Source organism: Equus przewalskii, chromosome 17, assembly GCF_037783145.1.
Source record: "Equus przewalskii isolate Varuska chromosome 17, EquPr2, whole genome shotgun sequence".
In the NCBI taxonomy this organism is placed as follows: domain Eukaryota; kingdom Metazoa; phylum Chordata; class Mammalia; order Perissodactyla; family Equidae; genus Equus; species Equus przewalskii.
The window spans coordinates 42387131-42407576 of NC_091847.1; the positions used below are offsets into that span (position 1 = coordinate 42387131).

The window sequence follows — 20446 nt, forward strand, 5'->3', positions numbered from 1 at the left end:
TATCTTCATCTTTACAATGAGCCACTGTTGTTTTGTTCTTCCTTACAGCCTCTCCTCCCCACTGCGTTTTTCGGATGTAGTCATCAGTCAAAGGGCTACACTTCTTCCACCCTTAGGATGAGCACAGGACTCAAGTTGGCCAATCAGAGTCCACTTTCTTGGGAATGATATGGACACTGGAGGAGAGAAAGCTCTTCTCATCAGATGACCGACTGTGAGCACTATGTGAGACTTAAGGGTCAAAGGGTCTTGCTTCAATCAGATGTGCGGGGAAGTCACTACAGAAGAAAGCATGGCTGAGAGAGGGAGAGAGTGTCATCAGCTGTTCAAACAATGAATGCAGCTATGGCCCAAAGCAGATCTGCCCCTGCACTTCTCAGTTATGTGACTCAATAAACTGCCCCTCCTCCTTTCATTTTTTGCTTAAGGTGGCTCCAGCTGGGTTTCTGTTACTTGCATTCTGTTACAGCATTGGCTGATACAGTCTTACATGACTTGCCAATAAAGACCTGGAATCCACAGTGCCATCTTCTTAAACCCTCTGATATTCTTATGCATATCTAGGGAGAGTGATCTAATACAAAATTTGTAAAAATTGAACATGACAAAATAATACATTTTATCCTAAAAATTAGCATAACGTTTGAACTAGAACTAGCCTTAGGGATAATGAAATCATACAAGGGTGCAAAAGTTTGGTTTACTTTTATTTAAAAGGGGACAGATACAGTCAAGAATTTGATTTTCAACTGAGAGCCACAATTGTATGGTAAAAGCAGATCTTTGCTCTCCACCCACCCAACTTTTCTTCCAGTTCATTGTTTTCTCTCCACCACTCCAGTGGAATTTTGTAGGAATTAGTCAATCAGGGCCCTGCCTCCCCAAAGTGGACCCTACTACATATCAGCTGTACCAGCTGGATTGTACTTAAGGAAAAAATAAATCCACACCTTCTGAGAGTGGATTTCCTCCAGTGAGTAGAGAAGGTCAGATGGAATACGGCATAAAGAATTGATGCACCCCAGAAACTGTCAGACCAGCCAAAAAAAGGAGTCTCTGGACCTAAAACAGCAAGAATCAGATATTGCCGAAGGGGAGAATTTGGAAGGCAAGCATTTTCTTTGGGGATTTCTGACCCACAAGTTTACTCTTGATTAATTCTCCCAATACCTTCAGTGGTCCATTAGTGAATCTTTGACGGTCCTTCCTATGTGCTGTGTGTTATGCTAGGCACTAGTGATACAGACACCTCATGGTTCATTCATTCATCGGTACTCACAATTCTCCAAGTGTACCCCACTCCAGATTCTAATTCCTAGCCAGAAACTTCTTAAATTTCAAAACTCATCTAAGAGTCTATGTTCCCTATCTACTGCCCCAAACTGCCAATGTAGGTCATGTTTCCTCTCTAGGCACCCTCTGCACTCTGAGTTTACCTGTAGTGTAATATTTCAGACTGCATGTAATGCCCACGTACTGTATTGTCTGTCTCTCTCACTTCTTGAAGGCAGAAATTCCAACAACCTAGCCCTGTACATACTAGCTCTCAATAAATGCTTGTTGAATGAAGAAACAAATACATGAAGGAATAAATGAATAAAAATATGGCTCCTATTCTGAAGAAGCTCACTCTAGCTGGGAAGGAAAATAATTAATTGGCTAATTAGTGATTAGCTAATGTAATAATAGATAATATCTAAATGGTAAGAGAGCATAGCATGAGCAGTGATTAATTGTTCCTTTCATTTATGACTTTTTTTCTTGATGTTTGGTCTATTATTCATGCTCAGAGGAGTGTTTAAAACTCCCTGTTGAATGATATATGAACCAAACCCAGATATCTTTTGAAGAAAGGATTACCATACAAATCTATAAAGGGAATAAAATAAATAAGAACATTAGATAAAGAAAATGCTGCTGGCTGCCTACAGCAAAGACATTGAGAGTACCTTGACAAGGAGAATTTCCACACAGGCCTAACAAAGGGAATAATAAAGTCTTTGGGTTATTATCAAGTTATTTTTTGTGGAGGGAACAAGTGTGCTATATGTTATGAATATGGGAATTCCAGAGATAGCTATGATCAGGAAACTAAATGACCATGAAATGAGAAAATAGTGATAGGGTCACCCTGCTTGCAAGCTCTTAAACAAAATTTCCAGAGGCTATGTCTGTGGGAGGAATTTCTCAATATTTGACCTCTACTTTGTTTGGTCTGACATGTGGACTATTAGAAGGTTTGTTACTAAGAGCTAAAGGGGGCACTAAAAAGAAGATAGAGCATGCCTGATCCTCTGCTTTCTAGTTTCCCATCTCAGACTTTTTCCAGTCCCTCATCATTTCTGGCCAGAACTATAGCTGCTTGTGCTCTATCTGTCTCCAGAATCTCCTTCCTATCACTGTATCTTTCACATGGTAAAAACAAAGGAGGCTGGCCTGGTGGCGCAGTGCCTAAGTTTGTCATGTTCTACTTCTGAGGCCTGGGGTTTGTGGGTTTGGATCGCAGGCATGGACATACACCACTCATCAAGCCATGCTGTGGTGCTGTCCCACATACAAAATAGAGGAAGGTGGGAATAAGATGTTAGCTCAGGGCCACTCTTTTTCAAGAAAAAAACTCTTTATAAAACAAGATTCAATTCTAATCTTCTATCACTTTAAAAAGGTTTTTAGCCTGCATCGTATTTCTCTGATTGGGGTACTTTGGAGATTGTTGGGGGGGAGTACTCCATAATTTGGGTGAAGCAGGAGAAGCTATAGAAAAACTCTAGGGCCTTTCTGTGGGCCTCAGATCCCCTCAGTGCTAAGTAGTTTAAAACATTTTTTAAAATGTTAAAATAAATATTGCAACATTATGGATCTAAACACAAAAGCCACAGGGATTTTAAAGAGAAAGCATGAGATCTTAAAAGAATGCCAAGCTTTTGATGGAAGCTGTTGGATTTTACTCAGACCCCCAAGGCACTTATGGGAAAAAGGTAGTGAAGAACCATCTAGAGGGGAAAGTTCTAGCAGTTCCCCAACCTGTAACAAGCCCCTGCCCAGCCTAGCCTCTCCCTGGGCCAGGGAAACACTTGTTCTCAGAAGACACAGTGACCTTTGTGCCTCCACGACTTTGTTATTGTTGTTTTCCTCTTCCTGGGATTCTCACCCCTTTCCTTGTCCATTTGACCAGCCTTCCTGCCTTCTGTCCTTCCTTCCTTTCTTTCCTCCCTCTTTCCCTTCCTTCCTTCCTTCCTCCCTTCCTTCCTTCCTTCCTTCTTTCCTCCCTCCCTCCCTGACTCCCTCCCTCCCTCCCTTCCTCACTCCCTTCCTTCTGTAAAGATTTCATGAACTGCACTCTGCCAGGTCCTCTACTAGGCCCCGGAAGTGTAGGATAAAAGGATCTTGCAGAGGTGGCGAGGAGGGCAGGGGGAAGTCATGCGAGAACACTAATAAACACAATATTGGCTGACGTTGCTCGTTGTGTACCTGACACTGTGATGAAGAATTTCCACTCATTCTATTTAATTCTTATATCAATCCTGAGAAATAAATTTTGTCATCACTAAAACTTGCCTCAATGTCACATAATAAATGGCAGTGGTCTGCATGGCACGGAATAAATGACTTAGCCAGAATTAAAACACAAGTTCATGTGACTCTGGGTTATGCTCTTCAACTTACTACCCAGTTTGATAAGTAAGCTTTTAGGTCCAGCTTAAATGTCCCATCCCATCTCTTTTCCTTCTCGGAAAATTCTTACCTTAAAGCATAATTACTTTCCCTCTAATCTGTGTTCCTGTATTCTTTATTAATATTATATCAGTATAGCGATTTGTATATCTGTTTCCTCTCAGCAGGCTCAGAAGGTCTCCAGAGCAGGTGCCACCTCTGATCACATGTGTATCACCCTCTCTTGGCACAGTGGACCTACTGAGTGTGGCAGGACAGGGTGGGCCCTGTGGTGGATCAAGGGCATGAGAGCCTTGCAAAGTTCACACTTGACTGCCTGCAGGCCATAAGGTATATTTTGTTTGGCCTAAAAAAGCATTTTGGTTGAGTTTGCGAACTCCTAGAAATTAAGAGTTTGCCTTAAATTCTGCATTTTCAGCTTCTTTTTAAAACTAGAAGATTCGGAAACATTGGTCAAGCATCTGATGCCTACTTTATCGCTTATGCTACTGGCACGGCCTGGACCATAATATTTGCCACCAGTCTTTCGTGCAATTTCTAAAATCTCTTAATTTCTCTATACCCATATGATGGTTACTGTCTACTAATAATAGAATTTTTATGGTAAAAACAATTACAAGTAAAATTCAAAATTATCAAAATGGTGCCAGTACAACATGAATAACAGTAGACTATTCATTTACCACCGTTAAGCCTAGTTTACTAAGCATAAGTTAGGGAAAACCAAATGCCATCATTAACACAGAAAGCCTCATCACTATACTACATACCTATCAAAATATACATTAGAGCAGTATGTATAATTTCTCATTTCAAATAAATAGAGACTACTTACATCTATTTACAACTGACTCACGGTCTTTACAAGGTTATTTCAGCTCACACACAAGAGCTTATTTACAAATTACTATAGCGTTGTTATAATACTGATTATAATTACAGAAAAACTTAGTTCAAAAGCTTCAATGCTTGGGATACACATCGGGGTCAAATTTATCTTTATATCATGACAGTTTATGAAAAGATTTGCTGATCAAATATACTGAGTAAATTGTTTGTAAAAAAACCTATTCACTTGACACAAATTTTAGAATCATGAATTCCCAACAATGTAAGTGCATTGTAAGCAAAAGCTAGGTAATGCTTAGGTTGGTATTTTGATATAATAAGTACAAATCATTTTTATCTATTCTTTAAAGCAGGACTCCTGCTAGACAGAACCTGTTTACCCTAGTTCAACTTGCGATATTTATTTGAAAACAATAAGATATTGTTCCTAGGAAACACCTTGTTTTGCTCTGACTTTTCATCATCCCAGACAGCTCAACTGACTTATATCTGACTCTACTTAGTAGAATAAGTGCAAAAAAGGAGGATACAGCTAAGACTAAACCCCAATTAGTCAACTAAAGTTTCAATAGACACATCCATTATATTAAAAAGCCACACATTAGGAACGCAAGAGTTGGCAGCAAAACAATAAATATCCCAGCATGATGAATAGCAGGTTAACCACCTCTGCAACAAAGGGAACTATACCAAGTTAGTCCATTTTTGCTTAGTCTTGTAGTAGACCAGATCACAATCTATAATTTTATTTGCCTGTTGCATTAGAAGGTTACGCAACATTTCAAGAAATTGGAGTGCAAATAAATAGCTTACCTCTCTTGATAGTCATTCATAGGAAAAAGAATGTGTTTATGATGCAGAAAAGAACCTTCAAAACCATTGAAATTGATCGCAAAATCATGTCCTACCTGGGTAACTTTCTCTGTCACATTGTGTGTTCGATCTTTGACCTTGGGGGCAATAATGGTTTTATCGGAAGAAGGAGGGGATGTATTCTTTTTTTCAGTTTTAACATCTGAAAAATTCAGCGTGAGCTGCGGAATCTTGTTTATGGTGCTGTATTTGTTGAGGTTTGAATCCGATGTGGATCCCAGGAGGCTTGACTTGATATGATTAAAAGGTCCTAAAAAAATTGGAAAGTATTTGTGAAAGCAGTATCAGAAGAAACAGAAGAAGAAAGAGATGGTCCTGGATGACCTGCTAGGGATCCATGACCAAAATGACCCCAATTCAGGTGTGACTAAATGCAGCCTGCTGATACCTGACACAGGGTTTAGGGTCACCATCTACCACATGGAGTGGCATGGAAGTATCTCATGATAAGAAGCGGTCCTAGGTATGCACCCAGAGAGCAGATGGCAGCTTTAGCTATTAATCAGCTTCTTTCATTAAAGATTGGAATAGAAGAAATGACTCCACTCCCTATTATTGGTCAAATACTACTTTCAAAGTTTCTCATGAATTTCTTTTTATAATTCAGGAGTTATTCAATGAAAGACTTGCCTATGGTTAAAATCATGTTGGCCATGAAGTTTCTGAATGGGCTGTCTACCCTGTTCCAATTTGTATTACCTCCCTCTCTGTGCCATGACAAGTGAAAAGTCAGCTGGGTTCTTCATATGCTTCTGTTGCCTTTACAAGATGCTTCACAGAGCTTCTAGAAGAGTTAAGTCCAGATACAGGAATTTCAGGTAAGGCTGAGAAGGGCAAATGTCATTTTCTTTCCTTTCCTTTTTTTGCGGACTCTAATGAAAATTCTAGGATTTTGTGGGGAGTTTTTAAGTCTTTCCTTCCTTTTCTTTTTTTCTTTCATTTAGATTTAGGACTGACCACTTTTTAAGAAAAAATAAAAACCATACCAGAAGAATACTTTGGCAAACATAACTTATAATTGAAGTGACCTTAGCTAGGTAACAGGATGTGTCTGGAGTTGGTAGTACCTGGTTATTAGAAGCCCACAACTTATTCATTTTACAGCTGGCAATGTGTATCCTTGGACCGTCCTTGGTCACGTCCCACATTCCTTTCCTGCAAAGACAATTGGGGAGGTGCCAAGACTCCAGGCCCCCTTGTTGAGGAAGAGTACCCTGACCAGCTCCATCCTCTTTTGAAATGACTTATTGTCTGCTGCTTATAAAGAGTCAGGAAATGTTCTAAAGAGTTTCTTGTACAATGGGTAATGTTACTTATACCATTATGTAGGTCTTAAAAATTAGCATAAGGAAGAATTTTGTGAAAATCCCCAGCCTAAGTGTTACACAGCCATTAACTTTCTGCCTTAGAGAGTGCTTAAAACATACAGACTGCATGAATGAACTTGCTGGTCAGCGCATTTTGCCTTATGCTCTTTTTTGCCTGTTCAGAATGAAATTAACACATTTAAGGCATCAAAATGTACTTTACACATCAAGCAAGGTATAAACACTTGAAAGTTAAATTTATAGACTGTATATTTTGTACCACAACAATCAATAAACTCAGGTCAAATATAGTGCTGAAAAGAATATCCATCAGTTCATAGTTACCTTGGAGAAAAATCACACTGTATTTATTTTATAAAAGTTTATATTTGCTTATTATAAAAGTTTGAAGTGGTTTTAGGAGAATTTTCACCTATTTAACAAACTGTTTCTTTATTTCTTTTTTTTTGAGGAAGATTAGCCCTGAGCTAACATCTGCCTCCAATTCTCCTCTTTTTGCTGAGGAAGACTGGCCCTGAGTTAACATCCGCGCCCATCTTCCTCTACTTTACATGTCGGGCAACTGCCACAGCATAGCTTGACAAGTGGTGTGCAGGTCTCCACCTGGGATCCCAACCAGTGAACGCTGGGCCACTGAAGTAGAACATGAGAACTTAACCGCTGTGCCACCGGGCAGCCCCAACACTGCTTCTTGAGTTGCATTTCTGTTTCTTCTCTGAGTTTTATCCATGATGATGATCAAGTCCATCTAGGTGAAGAATGTCACTGAGCTCTCTGGGCATTTGTTGCTCAGTATGTTCTTACTTGCATATAGATTCTCACTCTTTTCTATCTATATGACAAGGATAGAAATAAGAGCCAAGGGGCTGGCCCGGTGGCACAGCGGTTAAGTTCGCATGTTCTGCTCAGCAGCCCAGGGTTCGCTGGTTCGGATCCCAGGTGCAGACATGGCACCGCTTGGCACGCCATGCTGTGGTAGGCCTCCCACATATAAAGTAGAGGAAGATGGGCATGGATGTTAGATCAGGGCCAGTCTTCCTCAGCAAAAAGAGGAGGATTGGCAGTAGTTAGCTCAGGGCTAATCTTCCTCAAAAAAAAAAAAAAAAAAGAAGATCTCTGAAGGAAACCCTACTCTCCAGGTCTTGGTAGAAGTCTCTACCACAGACTGCTAGTTTCTTATTATAACATATCCTAGATAGTGTTTCCTTTTTTTGCAGAATTATATGGCTGCATTCCCGGCCTAAATCTTAATATTTAAAATCTGTAAAATATTCTAGGACTTCAGACTTCTTAGAGGCTGTTTTTTCCCAAACTCTAATGCCTTATTTTCACTCAGGCAATTTTACTGCACACAGGGACACTGACGAGAGATTATAGAGGGTTGAGCTCAGGTATATAGTTAAATTGTGTTTTAAAACCCTTGAGCCCATCTTTCAATTCTCTTTCTATGTCATCCTTCTATATGTTGGATTTCTGTAGCAGATTGTCTATAGAGGTCTTTAAAAAATCAGATGAAAACATGAATCATCTATGATGCTAAGGCAGAGAGGCACTGATAATATACTTTGTCCTTGTGACCAGTTCCAATAAACTCCACTCAATTGGCTACATTGATAAGCCTGTAGTCTCCACTATGACACTACTTCACCTTAGGGGGCATTTGTGGGGGCAGTTTTGGTTGTCACAATGATAAGAGGTGGCTATTTTCTCGCCTTGAAAAATTGTCCTGTGGCATTCACGTAGGTGAAAAGCCTGCTTATAATGATCTGAGCCTTGAACCTGTCTCACATATAAAGAGTACAATGTACTTTTAACATGATTTGAATATACATTGAGCTCTCCAGAGCCATGAGTAAAGAAAAGATTTTACCTTGTTTTGTTCAGAACTTTACCAGAAGTTGTTAACTATTTTGGAAAATCATATCACGTGGAGCTGCATTACTCGTGGCACTTGAGTTGTCAATACAAAATTTCAGACTTCAGATTACAGTCTGTGTTTGCAGCTGTCACAGGCAACTATGTAAGCAAAGAGATTTGAGTCTTTTTTTTTCTAACAGTGTTGGAACCAAATATTAATTTCACAGAGAAGTATAGGAATCACACTGAAAATCAGTAATGCAATTTCTTTCAAATATATTATTTCAGACATATTATCGTTCTTCTATATATGTAGAATGATGTGTGATACAATGAAAAGAAATCTATGTGGTAAAAACTAAACACTGGAAATTATTTGTTTTGGGAATGCTTATTGGTTGTCAATCTCACTCTGATAACTCCTAGAGATCTTCCATAACTTCTCCGTCGTGGCTTGATTGCCGTTTCTTTTTCCAGTCTGCTTTCTACTGCCCACTGCTTATGAAGGCATATGGTCTACAAGGTCTTATTTAAGTGTTGGCAGATGAATGTGTGTCCTGACATTTAGTGGGATTTCTTTCCTCTGAGCAATCCGTTACTGTTGCATATGATCACCTAGGGAATCATTCTGACATTACACTTAAAAGTAGGGGCCAGCTCATTTGTGAGAATGTCATACTTTCTCATTTTCTCCCCAGTTTGTCTTTGTATAATATTCATAATTCAATTTTAGTTATTTCTCATTTTAAAAATTCATATATAAATAGGTCTGATCTGTTATTATTTCTTCCAATGATGGTTTTTATTTTGTGATCCATCCATACTCCTGTTTTATCATTTTATAAAGTACTTCTATGGACTGTTTTCTCTTTTTTTATGTTTATTTTTATTTATTTATTTATTTATTTTTATTGAGGTAGCATTGGTGTATAACATTACATAAATTTCAGGTGTATGTCATTATAATTCAATTTCTGTGTAGATTACATCATGCTCACCACCCAAAGTCTAATTACCATCCATCACCACACACATGTGCCTAATCATCCCTTTTGCCCTGCTCCCTCCATTCTCCCCCCCACCACCGGTAACCATCAATCTAATCTCTATCTCTTTGTGTTTGTTTGTTGTTGTTTTTATCTTCTATTTATGAGTGAAATTATTGTATTTGACTTTCTCTCTCTGACATTTTGCTTACCATAATACTCTCAAGGTCTATCCATGTTGTCACAAATGGCAAGATTTCATTGTTTTTATGGTTGAGTAATATTCCATTACGTATATATAACCACATCTTCTTTATCCACTCATCCCTTGTGGGCACCTAGGTTGCTTCCAAGTCTTGGCTATTGTGAATAATGCTGCAATGAACATAGGGGTGAATGTATCTTTATGCACTTGTGTTTTCACGTTCTTTGGATAGATACCCAGCAGTGGAATAGCTGGGTCATATGGTAGTTCTATTCTTAATTTTTTGAAGAATCTCCATACTGTTTTCCATATTAGCAGCACCAGTTTGCACTCCCACCAGCAGTATATGAGAGTTCCCTTTTCTTCACATCCTCTCCAACACTTTTTATTTCTTGTCATGTTAATTATAGCCATTCTGATGAGTGTAATGTGATATCTCATTGTAGTTTTGATTTGCATTTCCCTAATAATTAGTGATGTTGAAAATCCTTTTATTTGCCCGTTTGCCATCTGTATATCTTCTTTGGAAAAATGTCTGTTCAGATATTTTGCCCATATTTTAATTGGATTCTTAGTTTTTTTGTTGTTGAGATGTATGAGTTCTTTACATATTTTATCGGTATATGGTTTGCAAATATCTTCTCCCAACTGTTAAGCTGTCTTTTTGTTTTGTTGATGGTTTCCTTTGCTGTGCAGAAGCTTTTTAGTTTGATGTGGATGCATTTGTTTATTTCTCTGTTGTTTCCCTTGCCTCATCAGACACATTATTTGAAAATATGCTGCTAAGACATGTTGAAGAGCATACTGCTGATGGTTTCTTCTAGAAGTTTCATGTCTTTAATCCATTTTGAGTTAATTTTTGTGTATGGTGTAAGATAATGGCCTACTTTCATTCTTTTGCATGTGGCTGTCCAGTTTTCCCAACACCATTTATTGAAGAGACTTTCCTTTCTCCCTTGTATACGCTTGGCTCCTTTGTCAAAAATTAGCTGTCCATAGATGTGTGGGTTTATTTCTAGGCTCTTGATTCTGTTCCATTGATGTGTGTGTCTGTTTTTGTGCTAGTATCATGCTGTTTTAATTACTATAGCTTTGTAGTATATTCTGAAATCAGGGAATGTGATACCTCCAGCTTTGTTCTTTTTTTCTCAGGATTCTTTTGGCTCTTTGGGGTCTTTTGTTGTTCTATATAAGTTTTAGGAATTTTTGTTCTATTTCTGTGAAAAGTGTCATTGGAAATTTGATAAGGATTACATTGAATCTGTAGATTCCTTTAGAAAGTATGGATATTTTAACTGTGTTAGTTCTTCCAATGCAAGAGCATGGAATATCTTTCCATTTCTTTGTGTCTTCTTGGATTTCATTCAACAGTGTTTTGTAGTTTTCAGTGTACAGATCTTTTACCTCTTTGGTTAAATTTATTCCTGGGTACTTTATTTTTTTGCCCCAATTGTAAACGGAATTATATTCTTATTTTCTCTTTCTGCTACTTCATTGTTAGTGTATAGAAACACAACTGATTTTTGTATGTTGAATTTGTATCCTGCAACTTTACCATATTCATTTATTATTTCTAAAAGTTTTTTTTATTTTTTAGTGTTTTCTATATACAAAATCATGTCATCTGCAAATAACGTAGTTTTTTTTTTTTTTCATCCTTTCCAATTGGGATTCATTTTATTTCTTTTTCTCTCCTGTTTGCTCTGGCTAGGACTTCCAATACTATGTCAAATAAGAGTGGCAAAAGTGGGCATCCTTGTCTGGTTCCTGTTCTTACAAGGATAGCTTCAATTTTTCTCCATTGAGTATGATATTAGCTGTGGGTTTGTCATTTATGGCCTTTATTATGTTGAGATATTTTCCTTCCATACCCATTTTATTCAGAGTTTTTATCGTAAATGGATGATGTATCTTGCCAAATGCTTTCTCTGCATCTGCTGAGATGATCATGTGATTTTTATTCTTCATTTTGTTAATGTAGTGTATCACATTGATTGATTTGTGGATGTTGAACCATCTCTGCATGCCTGGAATAAATCCCACTTGATCATAGTGTATAATCTTTACAATGTATTATTGTATTTGATTTGCTAGTATTTTGCTGAGGATTTTTGCATCAATGTTCATCAGTGATATTGGCCTGTGATTGTAGTTTTTCTGTGTTGTCCTTGTCTGATTTTGGTATCAGGGTAATATTGGCTTCACAGAATGAGTTAGGAAGCTTCCTCTCTTCTTGAATTTTTTGGAAGCGTTTGAGAAGGTAGGTATTACTTCTTCTTTGAAAGTTTAGCAGAATTCATCAGGGAAGCCAACTGGTCCTGGACTTTCATTTTTTGAGAAGATTTTGATTACTGTTTCAATCTCCATATTGGTGATTGGTCTATTCAAATTCTCTATTTCTTCTTGATTCAGTTTGGGAAGGTTGTATGATTCTAAGAATTTATCCATTTATTCCAGACTATCCACTTTGTCGGCATATAGCTTTTTAGAGCCTTCTCTTATAATCTTTTGTATTTCTGTTGTGTCCATTGTAATTTCTCCTCTTTCATTTCTGATTTTATTTATTTGAGCTTTTTTTTTTTTGGTGAGTCTAGGTAAAGGTTTGTTAATTTTGTTTATTTTTTCAGAGAAACCAGCTCTTAGTTTCATTGATTTTTCTATTTTTTCTAGTCTCTATTTAATTTACTTTTGCTCTGATTTTTATTATTCCTTCCTTCTACTGATTTTGGGCTTTGTTCTTCTTTTCCCAGTTCCTTTAGGTGCACTGTTAGATAGCTTATTAGAGATTTTTCTTGTTTGTTGAGGTAGGGCTATTTTGCTATAAACTTCCCTCTTAGAACCGCTTTTTCTGTATCCCACAAATTTTTGGCATGTCATATTTTCATTTTCATTTGTCTCCAGGTATTTTTTGATTTCTCCCTTGATTTCTTTGTTGACCCAATAGTTGTTCAGTAGCATTTTCTTCAATCTCCACATTTATGTGGCTTTTCCAATTTTCCTCCGGTAGTTCATTTCTAGTTTCATATAGTTGTGGTCAGAAAAGATGTATGGTATTATTTTAATCTTCTTAAATTTATTGAGACTTGTTTTGTGGCCTAATATGTGATCTATCTTGAAGAATGTTCCATGTGCATTCAAAAAGAATGTATATTCTGTGGTTTTTGGATGGAATGTTCTATATATATCTATTAAGTCCATCTGGTCTAAGGTATTATTTAAAGCCAGTATTTCCTTATTGATCTTCTGTTTGGATGATCTATCTATTGGTGTAAGTGGAGTGTTAAAGTCCACTTCTATTACTGTGTTGCTGTCTATTTCTTCTTTTATGTCTGTTAATAATGGCTTTATATATTTAGGTTCTCCTAAGTTGGGTGCATACATATTTACAAGTGTTATATCCTCTTGTTGGATTGTTCCTTTTATCATTATGTAGTGCCCTTCGTTGTCTTTTGTTACAGTTTTCATTTTAAAGTCTATTTTTTTCTGATATTTGTATTGTTACCTCAGCTTTCTTTTCATTGCCTTTTGCATGGAATATCTTTTTCCATCCCTTCACTTTCTTTTAGTGAGTGTCTTTAGGTCTGAAGTGTGTCTCTTCTATGCAGCACATACATGGGTCTCTTGTTTTTTTATCTGATCAGCCATCCTATGCCTTTTGATTGGAGCATTTAGTCCACTGACATTCAAAGCAGCTATTGATAAGGATGTACTTATTGCCACTTTGTTACTCTTTTTGTGGGTGTATTAGTAGTTCTTCTCTGTTCCTTTCTTCTTCTCTTGCTCTCTTCCCTTGTGGTTTGATGGCTTTCTTTACTATTATGTTTGGGTTCCTCTCTCTTAACTTTTCTTTTGTATTTATTATAGATTTCTGGTTTGCGATTACCGTGAGGTTCATATACAATAACCTACGTATATAGCAATCTATATTAAGTTGATGGTTTGTTAGTTTGATCGCTTGCTAAAAGCTCTATTCTTTTACTCCCCTGCTCCAACATTTTATGTATTTGATATTGTATTGAACCTCTTTTTTGTGTGTCTGTATCCGTTACTCTCTTATCGTGGAAATAGATAATTTTAGTACTTTTGTTTCTTGACCTTCATGTTAGCTTCACAGGTGGTTGATCTGCTACCTTTACTGCCTTTACCAGTGATTTTATTTATTTATTTTTGATAATTTTATTCCTATTTGTGGTCTTTTCTTTTCTTCTTAAATAAGTCCTTTTACCATTTCTTGTAAGGCTGGTTTCTTGGTGATAAACTCCTTTAGTTTTTGCTTGTCTGGAAAACTCTTTATTTCTCCTTCTATTCTGAGTGATAACCTTACTGGGGAGAGTATTCTTGGCCATAGGTTTTTTTTTTTTTTTTTCCTTTCAGCACTTTAAATATATCATGCCACTCCCTTCTAGCCTGTAAGGTTTCTGCTAAGAAGTCAGTCGATAGCCTTGTGGGGTTTCCTTTGTATGTAACTCGTAGCCTTTCTCTTGCAGCTTTTAGGCTTCTCTATCTTTATTTCTTGACATTTTAATTATCATGTGTTTTGGTGTGGGCCTTTTTGGGTTCTTAATCTTCTTAAAGCCAAATTTTTTCTTATGTCTGATTATTGTATTATGGCTTCTAGTGTAGTTATATTTAAACAGTAACATATTGAGAGAAATATCATTTTATTATAAACTACTTTCCTTTTATTTCTCCTTTATATGACAGTTAGGGAATCATGTTCATCTTTTAGGAATAGGTTAGATTGTCCCAGAATGTTGTTTCATGATAACAAAATAAGTATAACAAAATATTTGTTGAAACAAGGGGACATTGGGTCTGATAAGCCTGAGAAACCACTGATTGGCAAGTGTCATACTCAGATTTGGCCTCAGAATATTATAACTTCATTGTAGTCAGTATTTCTGCTTTTCTTATTTACTGGTGGAAAACTCTTTAAACTGTTACTCTATTCTATTTCCTTTTTAAGCTCTTAGTGTTAGTAATTTAAGGTAGATTTTCTTTTAAATCTATACATTTAAAGAATTCAGCAGAACTTAAAATATTACTTAATAATTCATGCATGCTACTTAGATAAGACATTTACAATATATTTCATCTTGTATAACAAAGATCATTATGCTCTTTTCCACTGTTTTTGAAGCTGATGTTTATAGGCAGAAGTCTGTTAGAGTCTGCAGGATGATCAGTGTTGGCTTAGGTTCATCTAAAACCTATCTAAATTCTAATGAAAAAAGTTTCCAACAATTTTAATTAAGATAGGTATTAGCAATATCCTCACTTTGCTATTGTAAACCTAAGCAGGTGGAATATGAAGCCAAAAGGGAATAAGAATAAGTAATCATCAAATTATTTGTAGTCAATATCCATACTGTCTGTTTCAGTGCATGACATATAATTTACAGAAGTAAATTGTCACCATTGAAAATCAATTTGCAGATTCTTATAAGATCGTAAATGTTTAGTAATGGCCAATATAGCTTATGAGAAACAAGTTGTATCAACTTTGTGAGAGCTGTAATAAATCTTGAGAGTAGTTTTGTTTCTGACTCATGCCAGAATCATGGACAAGTTGAAAACTGAACATACCATTGTTAGTAGGATGTAGAGTTACTTGGGATAGTAAGGAGGTGGAAGCAATAGAGGGGTAAAATGATACTGATGACTTAGTTACTAAGTAGGGTAAGTGGGGTTAATTTTTATTGATGACTCGAGAAGCAGAATAGGAAGGGAAAACATTAAGTTTGACGTGAAAATCAGTTTATGAGTGACTGAGGTAGGATTAGGTTCACCTATCACATATTAGAGATGGTTAAAAAATATAATGCACACACATGTGTATATAAACAGCATATAATCTATTTGAATTAATGCATATGCAAACTATTTGAATTAACGTTTTTCACTCTTCAATAATGGGTTGCACTTTTAGATCTCTGAAGTCTTATTTTAAAGAGTTAAAGTGCTAAGAGAATTTATTTAAGGGAAACAAGATTGATCCTAAGAAAGAAGGTTAAATGGAATTATAATAGTTTTAGAAGAAAAGAGTGAGTACCAATTTGCTGTTTTTAGACTGTGATATTACACCAAGATTAGATATAACCAGTTAGTATCTTTGTCTATTCAGGATAGATGAAGGTAAAAAAAAATTACACTTCAGCAAGAAGGATTTAGGTTAGCTCTTTGTGTAACAGGCAGTAAAATGTATTTCCCCAGAAAGCCGAAGAATGGGGCCCTCCGAAGATAAAGATGCCTCTGTCACCTGCAGAGTGGGATTTAGACAACACTCCCACCTGAAGGGAATAAACTAGATGACCTTAGAGACCTTTCAAATGCACTCCTAAATTATTTATTTTATTTTGACAAAGAAATGATTTTTGGTTGAGTTAGATATGGAAAAAACTGTAATAATGCTTTTGTATACAAAGTACTGTAGAAATTTGTCTTTTATATTTTAAATTTTTTATTTAAATGTGGTTTTAAAAAAAGCCAAAAAGGTTTAAAAAGCACACTTAATGTATTGTCACATATCTGATTAGTATATTAATTGCTCTGTGAAAATCTTAAAGGGACAGGCACAACTATTTTTTAAATAGTTTTCCAAATCAGCATCTAAACAAATAATGAAGACTTGGGAGGATACATTTACATTAAATTTTTATTAAATTTGCACGTTTTATCTAATTTGGGAGCTTAACTTCATAAATTTTAATATGTGAACACTTTCTACAGTGGTTTAGAGTTTCCTAATCCTAAGTTTTGACCTTGATGATTCATTTTCATTCAAAGACTCTTACCATTAAAAAAATGGAAGGTTGAGGAAAAAAGGTTGGAGATGAAATGGATCAGTTTATGAGACAAAAATAAAATTACTATAGTTTGAATAACAACTATGTGAACTACTAGCTTGGGAGATAAGCAAGCTCAAATTTCTATTTATTGAGAAAAATTAGATTCATTTCTCACTACATTGAAAAGATCACTGGAAAATTAATGTCTAATAATTTATTGCTAATTATTAAATGAAAGAATCAGTCATATTTCACACAGGCAAGTTGGTGAGAGCTGTCTGTATCCTGTTTCTTGAGGTTATGTTCTGAATTATATCAACTCAAATCACCACCCACAGCTGACACTAGTTTGCTCCGTTTTAGACAGGCCAGCGGACAGGCCAAGGATAGAACCCTCACAGAGATTACATCCATCCCTTTATTGGAGGTCACCTGCATAGACCCTTTGTGAAGTGCTTACAAAATAAAGTTGGGCTGGGGAGAGGCCACCACAGTTTCCTTTGTTTTCAAATTACCCTGGGCTGCTGATCGGAAAACATCTTTAGTTTCTAGTGCTCTTAATTCATAACCTTTATCAGCTCTATATTAATTAGGGAAGCAATTGAGAAATCAATATACAAAACTTCACGGTGATCAGAGTAGCACTGACATATGGAAGAGGCCAAAACAGTGAATTCTAAGTAATGATGGTTACTGGTGGAGACGTGTCCATGCAACACACATGCATAAAACGAGTCATTGTCACCATGTGCACACCCACAGCAGCATGTATGGCTGATGTAAAAAGACTAAGCCCAAAAAGTTTTCAATTTGATGAGAATAATACAATCATTATATTTTGTGATTCTTTGTATCTACTGCGATATAGTAGAAAAACAGAAGTGGATTTCAAATTTTTAGCCAAATCCAAAGTTATCCAGAGGTATTGCCTGTTAAACATTACCCTACAGTAGCTGTAGGTCATGCCAGTGATTTCAGACTAATATAGTACACAATTAAAAATGACTGAAATGCAATATAGAAAAGTAGAACATGACTATCATGCATGTACAGTTTACTACAGTAAGCTTAAAACCATACCCCCTGCCATCCAGGAACGTGAAACTAGTTTTAAGGAAACAAAAGAGGAACAAGTGAAGTAATGCTGTCATGTAGCACTTTGGTTATTTTATTTAATCTTGTACTGAAAAAAACTTTTTTGGTTGAAATAGGCTTATGTGCCTCTTTCAGACGGTAGTATATTTAGCTTGATATTTGTTTCTTTTCAAATGATTTAAATATTTAGGAAGTGTGCATTGTCAACCTACGTTCATACTTCTTGCAGGAAAAAGGAGTTCATAATCATTTTGGTGACACAGCTGAGGAAGTAACAACGTCTCCAACAAAATCAAGCCATGATGTCTCCACCAGGCACCCGGACTAGCTAAGGGCAGCGTGATGTTGCATTGAACAGGGCATACAGCAGGCAAATTAACATGCCGAGTAGAGGGGCACTTTGAGAATTGGATGGTAAAGTTTGAGTTTGTACATTACCTTTGACACTGCGACCATTGTCTGTTTTGAGCACAGAAGGATAAAAAAAGAGAGAAATATAAAAAGAAGACTAAAATTATGTTATATACATTGAATTACCTCTGTAAAAACAAATAGAGAAAACAGGATGTAATGATTGAAAATTTATCTTTGAAATTAATGACATTTTGCACTATTCAACCGAGTAAAATGCATATACTAAAAATAATATCTGCCATCATAAGCATTCATGTTCAAATATGTGAAACATTTATCTCACTTAATTTAAATGGATTCTAAGATACAGATTTTATAATTATGACAGTTTGGAGAAAGACATCCCTAGCTGCCTGCAGTTGTGATAAATACTTTCAGCCTTGTCAGAAGCCAATTTTAGTGTTGGTTCAGCTATCACTGACAAAGAAAGAATACACAACATTTTGCACATTAAGTAATACTTTTTTGTATACTTGAACCTAATATGTTAATAATGAAAAATGTTTCTAAGACAACCGTTTACCTTAATAAACCAACTTATGCTATTAATCATAATTTTATTAACTATCCCTCCTACAAATGTTTTTTAATGTATGTTTTGAGAATGCCAAATAGTACTCAGAGAGTCATTCTTAGGCAAAAATAATTATAAGAAATCAGTGAGAGATTTGACTGTTTCAAGGTAATGTGAGGTTTTACATTCATGTTGTCACGGTGCATTCAGGGTAATACCTAGAATATTCAGGAAATTTATTTATATTAAAATGCTTTCAAATCTCAGAATGGAATGTTTTCAGATTTATTTTGAGATTAGCAATCTGACTCTGCCGATATTTGCTACTAACAAAATATGCATTACTAGTTTTGAAACAAACAAGCTTAAAATAAATGAAGTCATGTCAAAACCATTCAAATATACACAAAATCTGAAAAATCTGTTCAACATTTGTTGACATCTATGCTAATGTATGCATATTTAAAATCTTGCAATATATCATACGTGTTCCAAAGCTTACAATGGAAACAATTTCAATAATGTGGTGTATTGAATTGCTAGTGTAGACATTGCCTCAAACAGAGATACACAAATAAAATGATGACCTTACATGACAATGCTCTGCTCTCTTTGAGGGACCGTGAAAAGTGAATAGGGATAAAGGAAGCGACTTCAATTACATAGAATTAATTATCTCCATCAGAAGCTGGGCCAAAAATCATTAGTAAGTAACAACTGCTCGCAAGTAGTGAAAAATTAAGATTCTACTCACAAAACCTGGAAATTTGCAAATTTCCAAAACACTGACCAAAAGTTACATTTATATAGTTAATGCTGCTTTGACGTTCTAGGCAGGGCATGCAGTCTGTGCACTGGTGACAGCTGAGACCTGCTTGTTACTCCTCCACGACAGCATAAGTGAAGAAATTAGAGTAAGCATTTAGAGTCTTGTAGCAATGTGACAGAGTAATTTTATGTCTGTTCAATCTAATAATAAAACAATTGGGATTTATATTTCGTACATCTATTTTATTTCATTTTATTTTTCTTGTAGTGCATTTTTATTGTATTTACAAATGTATTGGTCCATGACAGGTTAGAACAGAATTCTGGTCCTTCACCACAAATGGTTTGAGAAGTACTGTTCTAAGGTACTTGTTGATGTAGATTAAAGAAAGCATACTGTAAAATATTATGCACTAATATATTACAAATTATTTAAAGTTCTGAAAGGTAGCCTATATATAGGAGACAATTTCTCTTCCTGACTGAAGAGACAACAATCTGAATTAAAATCTAGTGCATGTGGGAATTTAACCTGTTAAACAGTTATGTGAATTCATAAAATTAAAATCCATTTTTAAAGTTTTCCATCTTCCCTTATCAGTGGCTCAGTTTCTAAGATATATCAAATTATATAGCCTTAGGAAGTGTAGTTTCTTCTATACTAATCAGTGATTTTGTAGCTAAAATTGCTCTAAAGCTGAAGTACAAAATGTCCTCTGAATTTATCAGTTGATAACCAGACGTTGACTGTAGCATTTGCAAGAAATCAACACATTTTTTTTAAATAACAGCTTGGGTGGAGGAAGAAAATTGAGGATGATCTCAACACCGAGTGTCCATGTATATAACCTGTACTGAGAAATCCAAAAGTATTAAATCATTCTTTCCCATAATTGTATCAGTAACTGTGTACTAAATGGAGACCACATAAAATTGAAAACAGTGAAATTAAATCATAAAATCTGATCTGACCTACTCAGCACGACTGTCAAAACACAGGCTAAGTCTGTTTCATGCACAGATTATTTTTTATTAAATATTCAAGTTTATTGTTTCTGATTGTTATTATACTGTAAATCAGCTTCCAGGCAATA

The 20446-nt window shown here is 35.8% G+C and overlaps 1 protein-coding gene across 12 annotated transcripts in view; it reads right to left on the reverse strand.

Annotated features, from left to right (window-relative positions):
- The window catches only part of KCNH7 (potassium voltage-gated channel subfamily H member 7), a 472129-nt gene that overhangs the window by 119670 nt on the left and 332013 nt on the right, over positions 1–20446 (reverse strand). For 6 of the 12 annotated variants that reach the window (XR_011528780.1, XR_011528779.1, XM_070581420.1 and 3 more), the window contains exons 5-7: positions 18095–18115; positions 17642–17665; positions 5433–5647 (exon numbers count right to left, since the gene is read on the reverse strand). Coding sequence is in view for 8 of the 12 variants with exons in the window: in XM_070581420.1 (XP_070437521.1) it covers positions 5433–5647; positions 17642–17665; positions 18095–18115 (260 nt within the window). In the remaining 4 variants the exon portion in view is untranslated. The remainder of the gene's footprint in view (positions 1–5432; positions 5648–17641; positions 17666–18094; positions 18116–20446) is intronic. The other 6 variants (XR_011528781.1, XR_011528782.1, XM_070581419.1 and 3 more) reach the window with 1 other exon arrangement.